Source organism: Muntiacus reevesi, chromosome 2 (assembly GCF_963930625.1).
Source record: "Muntiacus reevesi chromosome 2, mMunRee1.1, whole genome shotgun sequence".
Taxonomy (NCBI): Eukaryota; Metazoa; Chordata; class Mammalia; order Artiodactyla; family Cervidae; genus Muntiacus; species Muntiacus reevesi.
In genome coordinates this window covers 105,540,784-105,557,935 of record NC_089250.1, presented here as the reverse complement: position 1 = coordinate 105,557,935, position 17,152 = coordinate 105,540,784, and the positions used below count along the sequence as shown (strand labels likewise).

Sequence of the window (17,152 nt, the reverse complement as noted above, 5' to 3'; positions counted from 1 at the left end):
TTTTTTTTTCTGCCCTCTTCCCTTGCAAAAAAAGGAGAAACAGAAGATTTTAAGAATTTTGAAAAGATTTTGTGTGTGTGTAAAAGTCAATGCTATAAATCTAAACAAAGTCTGTTTTTTTTGTTTTTTTTAAAAAGTTCTAAAACAACAGGAAGAAAACACATAGAAAGAAAACCCTGGTGGAGACCTGGTTAATTACGGACTGAGGCTCTTTTTTAACGAGAATATAAAATAATAGAAATGCAGAGGGCTCTTCCCATGGGCAGGGCCTGCTCCTGCAGCTCCTGCTACCCGCTTCCCTTTCAGCTGCCCTCTGCTCCCCTGCCGTCACCCTTCCTCTCTCCTTGTAAAGATAAAACCCCGCTCCTGTGACTCTGATCCTCCTGATTCCCGTTGGTGAGTGGTGGCCGCCTGTGGGCGCAGGGCGGCTACTTGGCATCAAGCTTGGCCATCTCCTGTACGTAGATGCCGATGCTCTCGCTGTCGAAGAGGAGGAAGTAGACGTTCTTCAGCGAGGATGCGCTCGAGTCATCAAAGTGGGCCGAGATGGCTTTGAGGGTCACCTGGGCTGCCGTCTGTTTGGGGAAGCAGTTTCTGTGCCAAAGGGAAAGAGGAGCCAATGTCACTTTGGTTCTGGGGCCCATGAAGGAACTCTGCCGTCAGCCCGGGGTCGGGGCGACGTGATTCCTTCTCATCTTGGCACCAGGCCCTTGTTCCTGTCACTCAAGGTCTTACTGTGTGCAGGGGGGTCCACACACAATCTCTTTTGACCCCAGAAGAGGGACAGCCTAGGAAGGAGACAGGCAGGGGTCATTGTCCCCACTTTACAGGTGCCACCTTGGCTCAGAGAGGCACCATGGTTTTAGGGCTGGCTGGTGAGGAGCCCCGTGCTTGAATCTATGTGACCTGACTCAAGTCTGGCTTAGCTTTAAAGAATACAAACTCAGGATTTAAAATACCTGATCTTGCAGAAAGCCTGTATAGTTTTTATTAGCTCCCTAAAAACTGGTTTCCATGCTAAACAGATTGTTTATTAAAGGGCACAAATGTATGCTCAAAAGAGGCACATCTTCATTAATTCCTGTTTCATGCATTTCACCTTCCTCTCACTAACCCATGTGGATGTACCAATGTAATTTCAGCAGTGACGATTCTGGGCAGGGCCCCAAGCCCCAGGAGAGCTGTCAAGCTGTCAAGCATGCCACAGGAGAGCTGTCTGCCAGGGACACAACCATCGTGGTGAAACCTTGGCCCCCTTGGGTGGGTCTGGGATGGGTTGGCCTAATAAAAATTCTTCTCCGTCAGCTGTCACGTCCCAGCCCAGGACATCCCGGTGAGTTGTTGCAGTTGTATGCAGAGAATTCCATCCGCAATGCCTCTGGGCCAGGCTATGGAGACCCAGCACTGCCCGCTTAGGTTGAGATAGAATTGTGTCAGGAAGCTAAGCCTCATTCCTTCCCTCTCCACCTTCCGCTGTGACTCGGCTGTAACATCTTCAGACTGTAAATCCTTATCTTCGCTATGGAGGACTCTCTCTCGAGAGGGTGTTCAAAATTAAAGCAATAACTCCCTCTGGCTGTGAGTGTGAGGGGAGAGGCCATGCTACATGTGAGGACAGACAGTCTCATTATTTACCTGAAATATTGCTCCCACGCCCCGTTGGGGTCTGTGGCAGAGACAGCAATCATTTCTGCAACCCCTGAAAGCATGCTCTTGCTGAGGACCTCTCACTTCTCCAGCCTTTGCTGCAGGGCTCGCCCAGCCCCAGGGCGCATGGGGTCCCCTGGGGGTTCTGAGATCTGCATCCTCACCGTGGGCTCCCTGCTGCTGGTCGGTGGACCACGCTTTGAGAAGCAAGCGCCTTCGAGCCTGGTGTTTCCCAGTCTGTGTTCTAGACAGGGACAGCTGGCGAGCACGTGGACTTTGAACCCGGCTCTCAAAAAGGAACTCTGCCTCCCATTCCTCCTGGAAGCTACCTTTCTCTGTGTGTTTTGAATGAGGGAAACTGTTTCTCACTCTGTCGCCTGGTCAAAGTGCTTGGCGTCCACTGGCAGTCCTTGGTTTTGTCCTCTGGGATGGCCACGCTGGATGTGACCACGTGGGGGCGCAACTGGCTCCCAGGAAGAAGGCTGCATGAACTGACCCAGCATCCCCGCTGCCCGCCCAGAAGAGAACATCTCACCTGCCGCTGGGGAAAGGTGGGAATGCCACCGACTTCAGCTTCTTGTCCTCTGCTGCCGAGAGGCAATTTTTGATGGTCTCTTCAAGCTGTTCTTCACATTTGTCAGAGCCCCACTGCGGGATGTGACAGTGGATGACAAATTTGGCTGCAAGTCCGCTCGACTGGCTGACGGCAGCTGGGACAGGAGAGAGAAATGTCATAGGTTATTTCCTATGTCTTCACCTTAAGCCAGGGGGTTAGGCTGAATCTCCTGTGTCCTCCTTAGGAGAGGAAGAGCCGTGTCAGAATTGCTTTTGACAGTTGGCACAAGCTTCGGGTAAACAGTGAAAACAGATGTGACAGCGTGCCACAGATGTTCACATGGTCTGCCTTCTGGCCTCCTAATCAAAGCTATGGGGCTTCCCAGGTAGTACGTGTGCAGTGGTAGAGAATCTGCCTGCCAATGCAGGAGACGTGGGTTCGATCCCTAAGTCGGGAAGATCCTCTGGAGAAGGAAATGGCAACCCACTCCAGTATTCTTGCCTGGAGAGTCCCAAGGACAGAGGAGCCTGGCGGGCTACAGTCCATAGAGTCACAGTGTCAGACATGACTGAAATAACTTAGTACAAACGGAAGCTGGAACGGGCAAGGAACAGCTGCTTTAAGAAGGAGCCAGCCCTGCCAGCACCTTGAATTTAGTTTCTTAAGACTCATTGCGCCTTCTGATGTCCAGAGTGCTAAGACAATACATTTGTGTTGTTTGATGCTACTAAGTTTGTGCTAATTTGTGCAGGTCTGTAATAGTTTCTAGTGATAGGAAACTAATACAATGGCTTTTTAAAAATGGACAAGCCCTCTCTCCTCTCCCCGTCTGAGATCCTGACTTGGTAAGTCTCATACAGGCCTTGTGCTTGGTGATTTGAGGACCCTCCATAAATTGAGAACCACTCTACTATGTTGTATACCTCCTTGGAGAGGGACTGTCTTTTGATTATCTCTGTATACCTGAGGAGCCTGCAGGGAGCAGGTGTTCACAACAGGTTGTGAAGTTAGATTACGCCTGCTTGGTCTCATAATTTCAGTTCATACTCCCTATTTTTATTTTTTACTACCCCAAACCTCTTTCCTGTCAGGGTCAGAGCTGGTAGTGAGGAGTTCCAGGTTAAGTCCCTGTGGCCACTGATCTCCAAAGGAGTGGCTGGGTCTGATCCACTGGCCACTCTCTGGCCCCTTGGGGGTGTCCGTGGCTGCAGCCACCTGCTGCTTGCCTCTAAGCCACCCACCTTGTGGAGCTGGGGCTCTGTGCCACTCAAGGAACCAGATTTAGCAAAGGTCCTCCACCCTCCTGCAGTGGCCAGGCTCTGGGAGACTGGGGGACTTCGGGCAGGTCAGGCTGCTATGGCAGCGTTTCTAACAAATACATGTCTGCCACATTCCAGAGCAGCGTGTGGGGTTGGTTTGAAAGACTTATTTGGAATGTATGATGCCCACCCAGTACACAAGCTGTGTTTCCTAGTGATGTCCATCCACAGTGCTGCAGAGGCCAGGGTGGGTGGCGACAAACGCAAGGGGCGTCCCCCGCCTGTCGGCTACAGCTGTGAACGCCCTGCCTTCCCAGTGCCCAGGCTGGTGCCAAGCGTCTGATTAGTGAATGAGTGAGTTAAGGAATCAGTCGATGTAAATACTGAGGCAGCAGCGGGCATGACTGGTTGACTCTCCGACCATGTACATTTGTACACCAGAAGCAGAATGTTCCCATTGGCCTTGTGGTTCAAGGGAACCCAGTATTGTGGGGATTGGCACTGCCTGCTTGGGGCAACTTCCCTGAGGCCCTCACTGTTCTTATACGCTGGGGAGATTTCAGCTCCTTACAAACCAGCTCCTTACAAAATAAAGGTTGATTTATTTTCTATATGTTTAAAATATGATCATGTTACCAGCTGAATGATACTCTTTTTAATGTTAAAAGTCATTTTAAATAAGGGAAATGTACCCCTAATGGTAGTGTTAAGTGAAACAAGAAAAAATGGCATGCCTTCTCATCCCCTCTGACACTCTCTATTTACACGTTATTTTTTTTGTTATTGTTGTTTGTTTCTTTGGTGTTTTTGGTCCGTGCTATATGGCATGTGGGATCTTAGTTCCCCCACCAGGGATTGAACCCAGGCTCCCTGCAGTGGGGACCGTCAGAGAAGTCTCTACACTAGATTTTGAAGGTAGTCCATGGTAGCAGGTCAGCCTAAAACAAAGCATTTCCATGGCAACTGGAAATGGAAACCTCTGCTTGTAGTTGTAATGTTTAGTGTTCTCTAGAGGTGCCAAGGTGAAGGTCAAGTGATCTTGGGGCTTGGGACCCTGATATTTGGTAGAAACATCTACTAATACTCTTTGTGTGATGTGATGTCCCCTGGAGAGTCACCTTCATTTGGTGAGGACCATGCTCTGAGATGGCAGAGTGGCTGCAAGGAGCCTCTAGAACCTTCCTTAGGGGAGCCCAACACCTTTTCAGAGTCACCACCATCAAGCAGATGGCAGGGTGGCCCCTTGTCCTGCTGGGAGGCTGCTGCGACAGCTAATCCTTGGTCTCCATGACTCTGTGCTTTCCCTCCTGCCTCAGTTTCCTGCAGCAGTCCCTCCTTCTCCTGTCCACCCAGGCCTGGTACTCTTCTCTCTGCTGCCGCTTGGCCCTGGCTCCCACAAGCCATTTTTGTCTGCAGTTTTCATCAGCTGCTTACCAGTGACCTTGCTGGAGCCCCAGGTCCAACAGGTCCCATGAGTCATTGCTCACGCCCAAAGCCAATTCCCCTTCCCCTGTCTCTGTTGCTGGCACCACCTGTTGGCTTCCTCTGACTTACCTCACTCTAGGCCCATCTGCTTGACTTCCACCACCATGTCCCACCCCTCTCCCATCCAGCTTCCCGACTGGAATCCAGATGCACTTATAATTGCTATAGGCTTGGACCGAGATGAGTTCTTCCACAGGGAAGTTACATTTGCTTTTATGTCATCTGGGGACTCTACCATACCCAGGTCACGTCCCACTAACCTTCCCAATTGAGGTTTTGGGGCCACAGTGCAAATCCACAGGAGTACCAGCATGTGGCTCAAATTCCTAGTGAGGCTTTTTCCCATTGGTCTACCTAATGCCAAGGTCAAGACAGGTACTGGCTGCCCTTTCTGCATGGTGGGTCCATGTTTTGCTTTCTGTTACACTGAAGGTGCCCAGGCTTTGTGTGGGGTCTCCTACTGGCCACTCCATCTTGGAAATGTATTCTTTCTTACAATAAGGACATATCTTACAAGTGATGGTGTTTTGAACTGAATGAAATATGGTCTAATTTAGACCCTGATGAACTATCTCCCCTTTTCCAGATGCACCCACATGAAACCCTTCTTCCCAGGGAGATAACTCCTGTTTGGCCCCGGGGCCATGTACAGATGTGTCTGCTTTCTTAGCTCAAGCTTGTTTCCTGCACCCCTCTCATTCCTTCTGGGTTCACTTCTGTTTCTCCCTGTAAGGCTTCTGAGGCTTCTGTGGTCCTTTCAGCAAGAGTCTGTGGACCTCTGACTCTCAACTTTTGGTATCTGAAATTCCGCATCTTTTACCCTCCCTGTTGAATAATAACAAATAACCTGTGAACTTCTTAGTGCACAGTTTTCTCCCTTGGTGCTCTGAAGACACTTCTGTCTCCAAGCATCTTTTGTTGCTGACAAGTCTGCTGGCAGGAGAACCATCTTTACAAATGCCCTGCCTTCCCTTAGGCTGCTTTTCAGGTTTCTCTTCATTTTTGGAAATGCTACCAGGATAGGCCAGGTTTTGGATTTATTTTGATTTTTTAAATATACTCAATGTTTTCAACCTGAAGACTCAAGGGTTTCATTCTGGAAAATTCTCAAGTCAAGATCTTTTTTCTTTTAAATTGAGGTATAGTTGATTTATAACATACTAGTTTCAGGTGTGCAACATAGTCCTTTAGAATTTTTATAGATTATACTTCATTTAACATTATGATAAAATACTGGCTATATCAGCTGTATTCCCTGTGCTGTACAATATATCCTTGTGGTTTGTTTATTTCACACATAGTAGTTTGTAACTCTTCATCTTTTTATTAATTATTAATTTTTCTAAACTTTTTGGCCTGTGATACAAGATCCTAGTTCCCTGACCAGAGATTGAACCTGTGACCTTGCAGTGGAAGCATGGAGTCTTAACCACTGGACTGCTAGGGAAGTCCCTTCATCTTTTTACACCCTGCTTCTCTACCTCCTATTTCCTACCTCTGGAACTGTTTAGAAGCATGTTGGAGGCTCTCATTTTATGTAGAGAAGCTGTTTTTCTCTCCTCCCCATCCTATCAGGCGGTTTGCAGGTGCTTCCCCAAGACCCCAGTTAGGATCCTCTCTTACACGGACGATTCAGGGCTCTGTCTCAGGGTTATACAAGGGATGGGGTAGATGCAGGCACTCAGCTGGTGGGTGACGTGGTCCTGGGCTTGGGTGAGGGGCTCTCTGCACTTCTGCTACTCTAGAAAATGGATTTCACACGAGCCAGAGCCCAAGGTGTTGGTCAGAACCTTGGCTCCCTGTAAGGGCTGGAAGTTTCATCCAGCCCTTTCTCTCATCAGGGAGCCTGGCTCGCGTCCCTTCCAAGTGTGAGGTGACTCTAGTTCCATCAGCAGGTAAGAGGCGACCTCCTGATTTCTCTGCATGTTACCAGAACTGCAGCCCAGCTCCCACGTCCCCTCACTGCTGCTGCTTGCAGCTCTCCTATCTCTGTCTACATGGATGCTTATGTTTTATGTCAGCGTGCCTCTGTCTTAAAATTTTTATTTATTTTTGGCTGTGCTGGGTCTTTGTTGCTGTGCGAGGGCTTTCTCTAGTTGTGGTGAGCAAGGGCTAGGCTTCATTATGGTGCACGTGCTTCTCATTGCAGTGGCTTCTCTTATTGCAGCGCACAGGCTCGATAGTTGTAGCACTAGGGCTTAGTTGCTCCATGGCATGTGGGATCCTCCCAGAATAGGGATTGAACCCATGCCTCTTGCACTGGAGGCAGATTCTTACCCACTGGACTACGAGGGAAGTCCAATGTCTCAAACTTTTAAAAAGGAAATTCTATCTATTGTATGATGAGTGGTATGTGCAGACTGTAAAGTGAGGACACACATTCTTTCTTGATCAGTAGCCCTATAGCTTTTCTTGCCATCAAATCTGATCATGACATTCCCCAGCTTCTATTTTCAAAGGTACCTCTCTTAGTCTACATAGAGTTAACTCCAGATCATTAGCACAGCCCGAGGGCCAGGCCCATCTCTGGCTGCTGCTCATCTCCTCCCTGCGGCTCCTGACCTTGCCTTCTCACACAGTTCCCTGCTGCCCACAATGCCCTTGCCCCCAAGTAGATCTTGCATCCTCACTGGTACTTCCCCAACTCCCCAAGCAGAGAGTGTGGCTCTCTCTCTGTACCCCACTTATGTGTCTGTCTCTCCTTCTCGACTATCCAGTGCTGGAGGAGAGGAGTGGGTTTTCTTTGTCCTTGGAGTCCCCGCCCCAGGACAGCACTTGGCACCAACTAGATGTCCCTGGAGGTAGGTGTGAACACGGATCTGAAGTCAGACCCACTTGTCAAAAAGTTACCTTTGAAAGTAAGTGTTCAAACAAACAAAAACCTGTGCACAGGTGTTCAGAGGAACTCTATTCACAGAAGCCAAAGGTGGAAATAACGCAAGTGATGAATGGATAAACAAATGAAATAGTATTCAGCCCTAAAAAGGAGTGAAGCACTGATACAAGTTACAGTATGGATGAGACTCGAAACATTTTAAGTGAAAGAAGCCAGACCCAAAAGATCACATATTATACGATTCAATTTATATAAAATATCCAGAAGAGGCAAATCTATAGACAGAGAAGGCAGACTGGTGGTTGTCAGTGGCTGGGGGAGGGACGTGACTACTTAATCCATGTGGAGTTACTACAGAAGGTGATAAAAGGTTCTGGGAGCTAGGTAGTGATGACAGAGAAGCAGCATTGAGGATACTTAATGCCACCGCACTGTACAGGTTTAAAGGTCACAATGGTAAATTCTGTCATGTATTTTCTGCACACACAGAAAGTTACCCAACCGTTCTAGACCATTTTTGGGTGAGCTGATGATGCAAATTGGCCCGAACTATCCAGACACTTTATAGTCCCCGTGGCGTATGAAATGATCTATGTGGGCCTGCTCTGATTATCTGAGAGATGCTAAAATACCTTCCTGATTGGTTGTGGCCTGTTTTGCTCTGTGAAGTGAATGTGTGTGAAGCATGTCCTGCTAGAGGGGAAGGTGGTTGGGGACGTGACCCAATTCCACACTTACCTTCAGCTACTTCCAAAGGGCCCTGGGACTTGCGAAGCTCCTTTACTGTTTCCAAGAACTCCTTGCCCCCAGCCTTTTCCAAGGCCTTACCTGTGAAGGACAATAGCGGAAAGCTATTGTGGTTGCCCTTTTCAAAGCCATTAATTTACACTGGTTGACAGTTTTGCTAGGTCTTAAAAAAGTGCTCAGAAAGTAGGAATCAACTTTTGCAATTAAATCCTGGTTACGGGGCTTCGCTGGTGGTCCAGCACTTAAGAATCTGCCTGCCAAAGCAGGCGACAAGGGTTCAGTCCCTGGTCCGGGAAGATCGCACATGCTGCCTGACAACTAAACTCATGAGCCACAACTACTTAGCCAGTGCTCTAGAGCTGGTGAGCCGCAACTGCTGAAGCCTGTGCATCTAGAACCTGTGCTCTGTAACAAGAGAGCCACTGCAGTGAGAACTCCGTGTGCCCCAGCTAGAGGGTAGCCACCACTCTCTGCAACTAGAGAAAGCTCTCATGCAGCAACAAAGACCTCGAACAGCCAAAAATAAATAAATAAACCTTAAAAATTAAAAAGTTAAATCCCGGTTGCCAGTGATCACTGGTGGCAGGGGTCCCTGTGCTTCTATCCAACAGTCCTTAGATTCTAGCAAACTTTTTTTTTTAAAGAATTACTTAATATTTTATTTCACTTACTATTGCTTCTAATGTATCATAGGAATTATTTCCCCAAAATGGTAGTCACAGCTGGATTGAAGGAATATTTGGGAGATACAGTAACTGTTGTTTCCGTAACTGTACCACATTATAAGTCTCCTGGAGAGTCAAAGGGGTTTGCCTTTGTGGAATGTGAAACAAGAGCACAAGAAGCAGAAGCTATTGAGGTAGGTCTAGCACCTTTAGTCAGAACAGGGAAGAGGAAAAGAAGCTGCTCTGAAGATGCAGAATGCTTCACTCCCAAATTAGAAATTTAAAAAATGGCCCAGAAAGACAACAATAAAAAAGAAGCCTCAGAAGTTTGCAAAGAGGGAATTCCACGGTGGTCCCGTGGTTAGGGCTTGGCACTTTCACTGCCGGGGCCCATGGTGTGGCCAAAAAAAAAAAAGTCTGCAAAGAAAACAAAGGTATTTATACCTTTAAGGTTTAGGGTTAGATAAATAATGGTTTCTTTTTTTCAACTTAGGTCTTTATTTCTTAACTTGATATTTCATTTAGAATAAGAAGTCTCCACTGTAGAGGAAAAGCATATTGGAGATATAAAAGACTGATCCCTCTTGAAAGCAAAAAGGAAGCATAAGAAAAAACAGGAGAGGCATAAAATGGAAAAAGTTATACCTTTATGAGTACTATCAAAGTAAGTCAGTGGTACAAGTTATATTGTTGGCAATTGACACAAACTCTTCAAAGGACCTTTTTAGGGGTTGATTTGTTCATTAAGCAGTCTCAGTGACATGAACTCTTAATGATCTTTTTAAAAAATTAAGGACTCAGAACCTCCACTGGGTTTGGGACCTGACCTTGAGTTTTTGTTCCAATTCTAGTGTTTTTTCTATTTTACTATTACCCACCACTTAAAAAATAGAGCAGTCTTTATTGTTCTCCTGATATAAAAATGCAAATACTGTAGAAATGAAAAAGAAGGTAAAACTTTAAAAGATAAACTTATTTTGTTTGTGAGAAGCTAGGACACACTTAGAGTGAAAGTGTTAATCGCCCAGTTGTGTCTGATTCTTTGTGACACCATGGACAGTAGCCCGCCAGGCTCCTCGGTTCATGGAATTCTCCCGGCAAGAATCCTGGAGTGGGTTGCCATTCCCTTCTCAGGGCATCTTCCCGACTCAGGGATCAAACCAGGGTCTCCTGCATTGCAGGGAGATTCTTTACCAGCTGAGCCACTAGAACACACTTAAGGCAGAGCTCAAAATTAGGCCACTAGGGGGAGTCTTTCCAAACGCAGTGAGTTGAGGGCCCTTGGTAGAGCCTGGGCCGGGTTTGAGGAGTGGAGGAGTTTTCACCATCTCTGTGTGCAAGAGAAATCCTGTTTCTCTGTAATACTAGCTTTTGTTGTTTGTTTTTTGTGTTTTCTCCCACGCAGTGCTATCGTATCTCCATTTCAGCAAAGCAAGTGGCCTCTGATGCCAAGGGGGACACACAGGTGAGCCTGGCAGCCTGGGGCCCCTGGTGCCGCCATCCGGGGCTGAGCTACTAGTATTCACCCCAAATCACCTACCTCAGGAGCAAGCCCTGTATCGCAGGAACAAAACCCTTTCTTTACTCATTTCTGTCTTGTAAAAATGGGTGAGATGGTAACCATTTAGTTGCCACCTTATTATTTCTAGTGTCTGGAAGCTTACCTTCCCAGGTTCCTTCACCTAGCCTGGTACCACTGGTGGGACAGGTGGCAATCCACTGGTGAAATAACTCAGTGTATAGCCTTACAGACAGCCTAACTTGCTCCAGATGTCAATTTCCTTTTATCAGTGGTGTTCTCAATACTGCAGCTTAAAATATATGTACAGGTTTACCCAAAACAAGCACAACAACATTTAGAGTAACACTACTCATTACAGCCCTCATTGGAAATGGCCCCAATGCCACCAGGCATACACTGGATCAACAGTTATATTCCTACAACGGAACACTGCACAGTAAAGAAAATGAATGAACTACAACCATGCTCAACAACATGCTTGGATTTCACAAAGTCGAGCTAAAGGAGCCAGACACAAAAGGAGACATACTGCATGACTTACATAAAGTCTAAAACAGACGAGACCCCTCTATGCTATTAGAAGACAGGAGAATGGTAGGGACTTCCCTGGTGGCCCAGTGGTCAAGACTCTGTGCTGCCACTGTAGGGGGCATGGGTTCAATCCCTGGTGGGGGAACTAAGATCCTGCATGCCGTACAGCACAGCCACAAAAAACAAAACAAAACAAAATAAAACAGAGGACATCACAGTGGTTACCCTGGGAGAGAATGGTCCTGGGACGAGGGATGAAGGGGCCTTGAGGGGTGCTGGCAAGGTTCTGTTTCATGATCATGATGCTGGTCACACAGTTTTATTCATCAAGCTGTGCACTAATGATCTGTTTTTGTATAACACTTCAATAAAAATTTAAAAAATATGTGCATATTAAAAAAATTAATTTTTGATCCCTGGGTCAAACTTCGGTCTCCGGCATTGCAGGCAGATTCTTTACCGTCTGAGGCTCCAGGGACGTCCCAATACTTTAATGCTGTTCAGTTAAACACAAAGGCAGAGTCTGATTGACAGGGTCCACCAAGCAGAGACCGGCCTCAAGAGAACTTGCCAGAACAGTGGCTATTCTAAGGCACTTCTCCTGAAGTCTCAGGACCTTACCTATATCTTCCTTGAGGTCAATTTCGGCTGTGGTTGGGTGGACGATGCCCTCCACTCTCATGGAGCCAATATGGCTGATGTCACTCTGGGTCAAGGACAGCTGCATTGGGAAGAGATGATGGAGAGTTAGGTGAGATAAGTCCTATGGAAAACCTTCACATCTGTGCATCCTTTCACTGGCTGCCAACAGAAAGGGCTCTACATGGAGCGACCATCTCAAGTTTCCCGGGTGTGTGGTTTCAGTAGGCTCTTTTGAGCTCAGAGGATTTGATGTCCACCCTGAGGTTAGCAGCACGCAAAAATCTGCCTCCCCTTCCAGGAACAGGAATGGGACCTCCCTTCCTTTTCTCCTCCCTATAGATTATGCCCTCATTTCTCGTCTGGGTGGTCTTGGTGTTTGATGGTGTAGTTTCTGAGTAGCTCCTGCAAGAAGCTATTCAGTTCCCGGCATTCTTTTCAGGGGAGCACAGACTTCTGGGGGCAGGGATGCAAAGCCAACCACTTCTGTGGGAGAGAAGTGATGGGCTCTGGGATTCTGACCTGCCTATGTATGGCAACCTTGTCTTTTGGGGACCCTGGAGCCACACTTGTGAAATGCTGCCCTAGGGGAGTGAACTGAGTGGAATGGAAACCATTCTCCATCATCTCCCCACCTGAGCAAGAACTTCTTGCTCCCCTATTTAAGTGAGAGAAAGCGAATCATCTCATAACCACGGACAGCCCCTAGAGCGGACATAACTTCCACCTCTTTGCTCCCCTGCTTTCATCAGTGATAAATTAGGAACCCGCCACTTTGATGCACTTCTCAAAACATGCTCTTGCCAATGGCTTCAAAAGAGTTTCCACCACTGTCAGGCTTCAAACATTCGCTGCCCGAGATATGATTAACTGACTCTTTCCACACGTGTCTTATTGCAGCCCCAGTTGACTTAGTAGATAAATTGTCTGTTATGCTTGTGGGAATGAATTATCTGCATGTTTGGTGGGGGCTGCTGTTGTGCTGCTGAAAACTGTTCAAATGTATAACCCAGTTTGTTTTCTTTCTGCAGCCTAGAAAGGCAAGCAGACTGAATTATTGGCAAATAATTCACTTCTAACACCAGGGATATTCAGGGGGACATATCTTTCTATTTTCTTTCTATGATAAATTACATCACACCATGTAAAGCAGGCCTCCCAAAGGCTGGTTGAGAAAGTTAGCTATGGATTTTTTCGATGAGCACAGGAATAACTGGGACATGGGAAGCAGGAAGATACTGAGCAGAAAAATCCACTGGCTGACCAATGTCAGCATAAACAATTCTCAGCACTAAAGAGCTTGTTTATCCTCACAGTGCAGACATTGCCATAGCCTTTTAATTAATTAATTTATTTATTTATTTATTTTTCTTGGTTAAAACAATTTATTTTTTTTATTTATTTATTTTTTTTAAATATTATTTTATTAGTTGGAGGCCAATCACTTTACAACATTTCAGTGGGTTTTGTCATACATTGACATGAATCAGCCATATAGTTACACGTATTCCCCATCCCGATCCCCCCTCCCACCTCCCTCCCCACCCGACTCCTCAGGGTCCTCCCAGTGCACCAGGCCCGAGCACCTGACTCATGTATCCCACCTGGGCTGGTGGTCCGTTTCACCATAGATAATATACATGCTGTTCTTTCAAAACCTCCCACCCTCACGTTCTCCCCCAGAGTTCAAAAGTCTGTTCTGTACTTCTGTGTCTCTTTTTCTGTTTTGCATATAGGGTTATCGCCACCATCTATCTAAATTCCATATATATGTGTTAGTATACTGTAATGATCTTTATCTTTCTGGCTTACTTCACTCTGTATAATGGGCTCCAGTTTCATCCATCTCATTAGAACTGATTCAAATGAATTCTTTTTAACGGCTGAGTAATATTCCATGGTGTATATGTACCACAGCTTCCTTATCCATTCATCTGCTGATGGGCATCTGGGTTGCTTCCATGTCCTGGCTATTGTAAACAGTGCTGCAATGAACATTGGGGTGCACGTGTCTCTTTCAGATCTGGATTCCTCAGTGTGTATGCCCAGAAGTGGTATTGCTGGGTCATATGGCAGTTCTATTTCCAGTTTTTTAATTTAAAAATGAATACAAGACCAGAGTGAAAGTTGTATCAGGGAAGGAACGGATGAAGGTGGCATCATTGCTTGTAAATAGTAGTGGTTTATGACAGCACATTACAACTTTCTTTATTACCTTCTGCCCTAGAACAAGGCTCTTAGAAGACAGGATAGTGAATCCATCCCCTGGCCCATCTTCAGAGGTGGAATTTGAAGTCCCTTCTTTATCGCTGTCCTTTGGTTTGGACTGTTGGTAGAAACCAGAAGGACAGATGAGAAATCATCCAGAAAAAGCCCAAAGTAGCTTTTAAGTCTTCCCCTTGGTTACCACCCCACTGGATATAAAAGGAAGTAGTCAGGTGTTTTTGATGGAGGGAAGCAAGGGATATCAATATGGGGGAAAAAAAGCATACTGCAAGAAATAAAGGGTATTTAAGGGATTCTTATGCATCCACAGTCCTTACTCAAACCTGGACACAGGTATGTTATTCTTGCTGTTTTCAACACCTGCACCTTATGGAGGCTGGGGTCATTCATAGTACACTGTTCAATCGCCCTTCTCCCCAGGACTCCCCGGGGCACAGCAGCCGAGAAATGAACTCTTTTGTCATCTTTTTAGTCATCACAGAGGTCCGAGGAATGAAAACGTGCAACCCGCAGGGCAGTGCTGTCCAACAGAACTTCCTTCCCTCGTGGGAATGTTCTACCTTTGTGCCGCTCGGTACTGTCAAGCATGTGAAATGTGGCTGGAGCGACCAAGGGACTGAGGTTTATTTCATTTTAATTAATTTAAACACAAATTTAAATAGCCATATGTTGCTAGTAGTTGCTATACTGGGCAGCATATGAAAAATATGACTCATAAATGATATCTCTGAGTTATAGCTACTTAGCATATCAGGTTATCCAAACACCTGAAATGCCAGTGGCTGAACTTGGATGACTCTCTGTGGAAGGCTAGAGATGTGTCAGTTTGCCACATGGGGGAGGTGGGAAGTAGTGTTCCAGGCCAGCAACTTTCACTGAAGATTTTAGTGGGGGCAGTGGAAGGGGTCCGGAAACGTGAAAACCACTATGTCTGGGGGTTGGAAATCTCCAGTAGACCCTGCATGATTATCTGAGCTGGCCTCAAAGACTCTTTTTTTTTTTTTTTTAAGATTTTTTGGACGTCGCTAATTTTTAAATTCTTTATTGAATTTGTTACAATATTGCTTCTGCTTTTATGTTTTGGTTTTTTGGCTTCCAGGCATGTGGGATCTTAGCTTCCCGGCCAGGGATGGGTCAAACCCATACTCCCCTGCAGTGGAAGGTGAAGTCTTAACCACTGGGCTGCCAAGAAGTCCCCCCTTTATTCTTTTTCACAGACATTCCTATCATTTCTTCCCCCCACCCACCCCTGGTACCAAGCTGAGGCAAGTCTCAAGTCCTTTGGGGATGCTGGCCACATCCTCCTCTTTGGATGGTTCAATTTCCCTCCTGTTCTGTGAATGTCCGGGGCTCACAGATACCAGTAGGCTTACCTTTTTGGATGTCCGTGGTTTGGCAGCCTTTGATTTCTTTCCCCCCTTCTTTCCTGACGCGGCCTTCCTTCCTCTTTTCTCTGGGGGAGGGGAGAGGATAGTTTCTGACTTGCCTTTGGTCCCTCGCTTTTTGGCCAGCAGTTCAGGGTGGATTCTGGGCAGGACGCCTCCGCTGGCGATGGTCACTCCTTTTAGCAGCTGAAGAGAGACGATGTGTGAGCTCAGACAGCAAAGAGCACGTTGGTTCTGGATTTAAAACGATTCTAACTGTTGGCAAAAAAGTGTTAAATCTGGTCTCTGCTTTCCAAAGAAAGTGCATGATACACGATTTAACTGGTTTTCCCTGCCTCACGGGTAGGGCTTTTCTCTGTAGGTATCAAGGCAATCCACAATTTTGTATGGAAAACAAAACAAGCAAAGTGAAATGAAAGCATAGACAGGGTGGAACCAGGGATATTGCCCAGAGCTCGGAAATTCCAGACATAACAGAGGATAAAGAGCTTCAGACGTAGGAGCACAGCTTGACAAAGTGGGGTTCAAAGGTTAATGCAAGGGCTAGACTCAGTTAACAACCTTCCTCACTCCTTTGATCATGCATTCCATCAGTAAAATATGTTTGACCATGCACCTCCCAATGGATATCTGTTTACTCTAACTAATCAACATGAACTACCACGCTAATACATTCTGCACATTCTATAGCAGCGCTACTCCAAGTGTGGTCTGCAACCAGGGCCCATCCATAAGCTATTAGTTACCCATCTGTGGCAAAAGCAGTACAGAAATCATGAGGAAGTGTCTAATAAGTTGATAGAGTTATTTTATATCTATTGGATCTAGTAACAACAAAATTGTAGCTGGTAGTTTGTGTATTTTTGTCTTTTAATTTTTCTAGTAATTACTTTTTATTTTAGGAAAATATCAGTTCATGTTAGATTGGAAACAGGAACTGCTTCTTAGCCACAAACAGGTTGAAAAGATAAGACCAGAAAATAAGTATAAATGAAAGTTCTTATACTATCCACCTGCTACCTCACACATCTTTGGTGGGGGGATGAGGGTGGGAATTTACTTGATTTTGGAATCAGTTTTAAAGTATAAAGGGTTAGTTTTGATATAGAAAGAAGGACACTTCTGCCCTCATCAGAATAAACCATCAACAAAGTTTAGGTGAAGAACCTGTAAAGAGAACACGTGCGTACTGCACCTCCTCTAGCAACACGCAGGGCTTGCTTTTAAAGAGGAAGCGAAGCTCTGGCAAGATTCAGAACGTATAATGGAGTCTATTCCAGAGACAATTTTATTTTGAATCTCAATCCTATACTCTCTGAATGTTTCAGTGTACATGTGACTGGGCACTATAGCAGGAAGGACTTCTAACCAGCTGGGTCCAGAAGCAGTAATGTGTTTGGCAAGCCCATGTGGTGGCCGGTGTCAGTGCTTCAGACGTACCTGGTTGAGCTCCTCGTCATTGGCAACAGCCAGCAGGATGTGTCTTGGGGCTATCCGGGCCTTCTTGTTGTCCCTTGCTGCATTCCCAGCCAATTCTAGAATTTCCGCTGAAATTCCAAGGGAGGGTTAATAGGCAATCTAGAAAGGGGTCACAGCTTTCCAAAGCTTTTCTTTGGAAACGGTCTTTGAGTTTGATCACTTTTACTCATTTGCG

The 17,152-nt window shown here is 46.2% G+C and overlaps 1 protein-coding gene across 1 annotated transcript in view; it reads right to left on the bottom strand.

Moving 5' to 3' along the window:
• Positions 1–395: 395 nt before the first annotated feature.
• The window catches only part of MACROH2A2 (macroH2A.2 histone), a 53,553-nt gene continuing 36,796 nt past the window's right edge, over positions 396–17,152 (bottom strand). The window contains exons 3-9 of the mRNA XM_065922502.1: positions 16,939–17,045; positions 15,487–15,684; positions 14,103–14,213; positions 11,870–11,969; positions 8,522–8,611; positions 2,183–2,357; positions 396–594 (exon numbers count right to left, since the gene is read on the bottom strand). Of these exons, the coding sequence (XP_065778574.1) occupies positions 429–594; positions 2,183–2,357; positions 8,522–8,611; positions 11,870–11,969; positions 14,103–14,213; positions 15,487–15,684; positions 16,939–17,045 (947 nt within the window). The 3' untranslated portion in view covers positions 396–428. The remainder of the gene's footprint in view (positions 595–2,182; positions 2,358–8,521; positions 8,612–11,869; positions 11,970–14,102; positions 14,214–15,486; positions 15,685–16,938; positions 17,046–17,152) is intronic.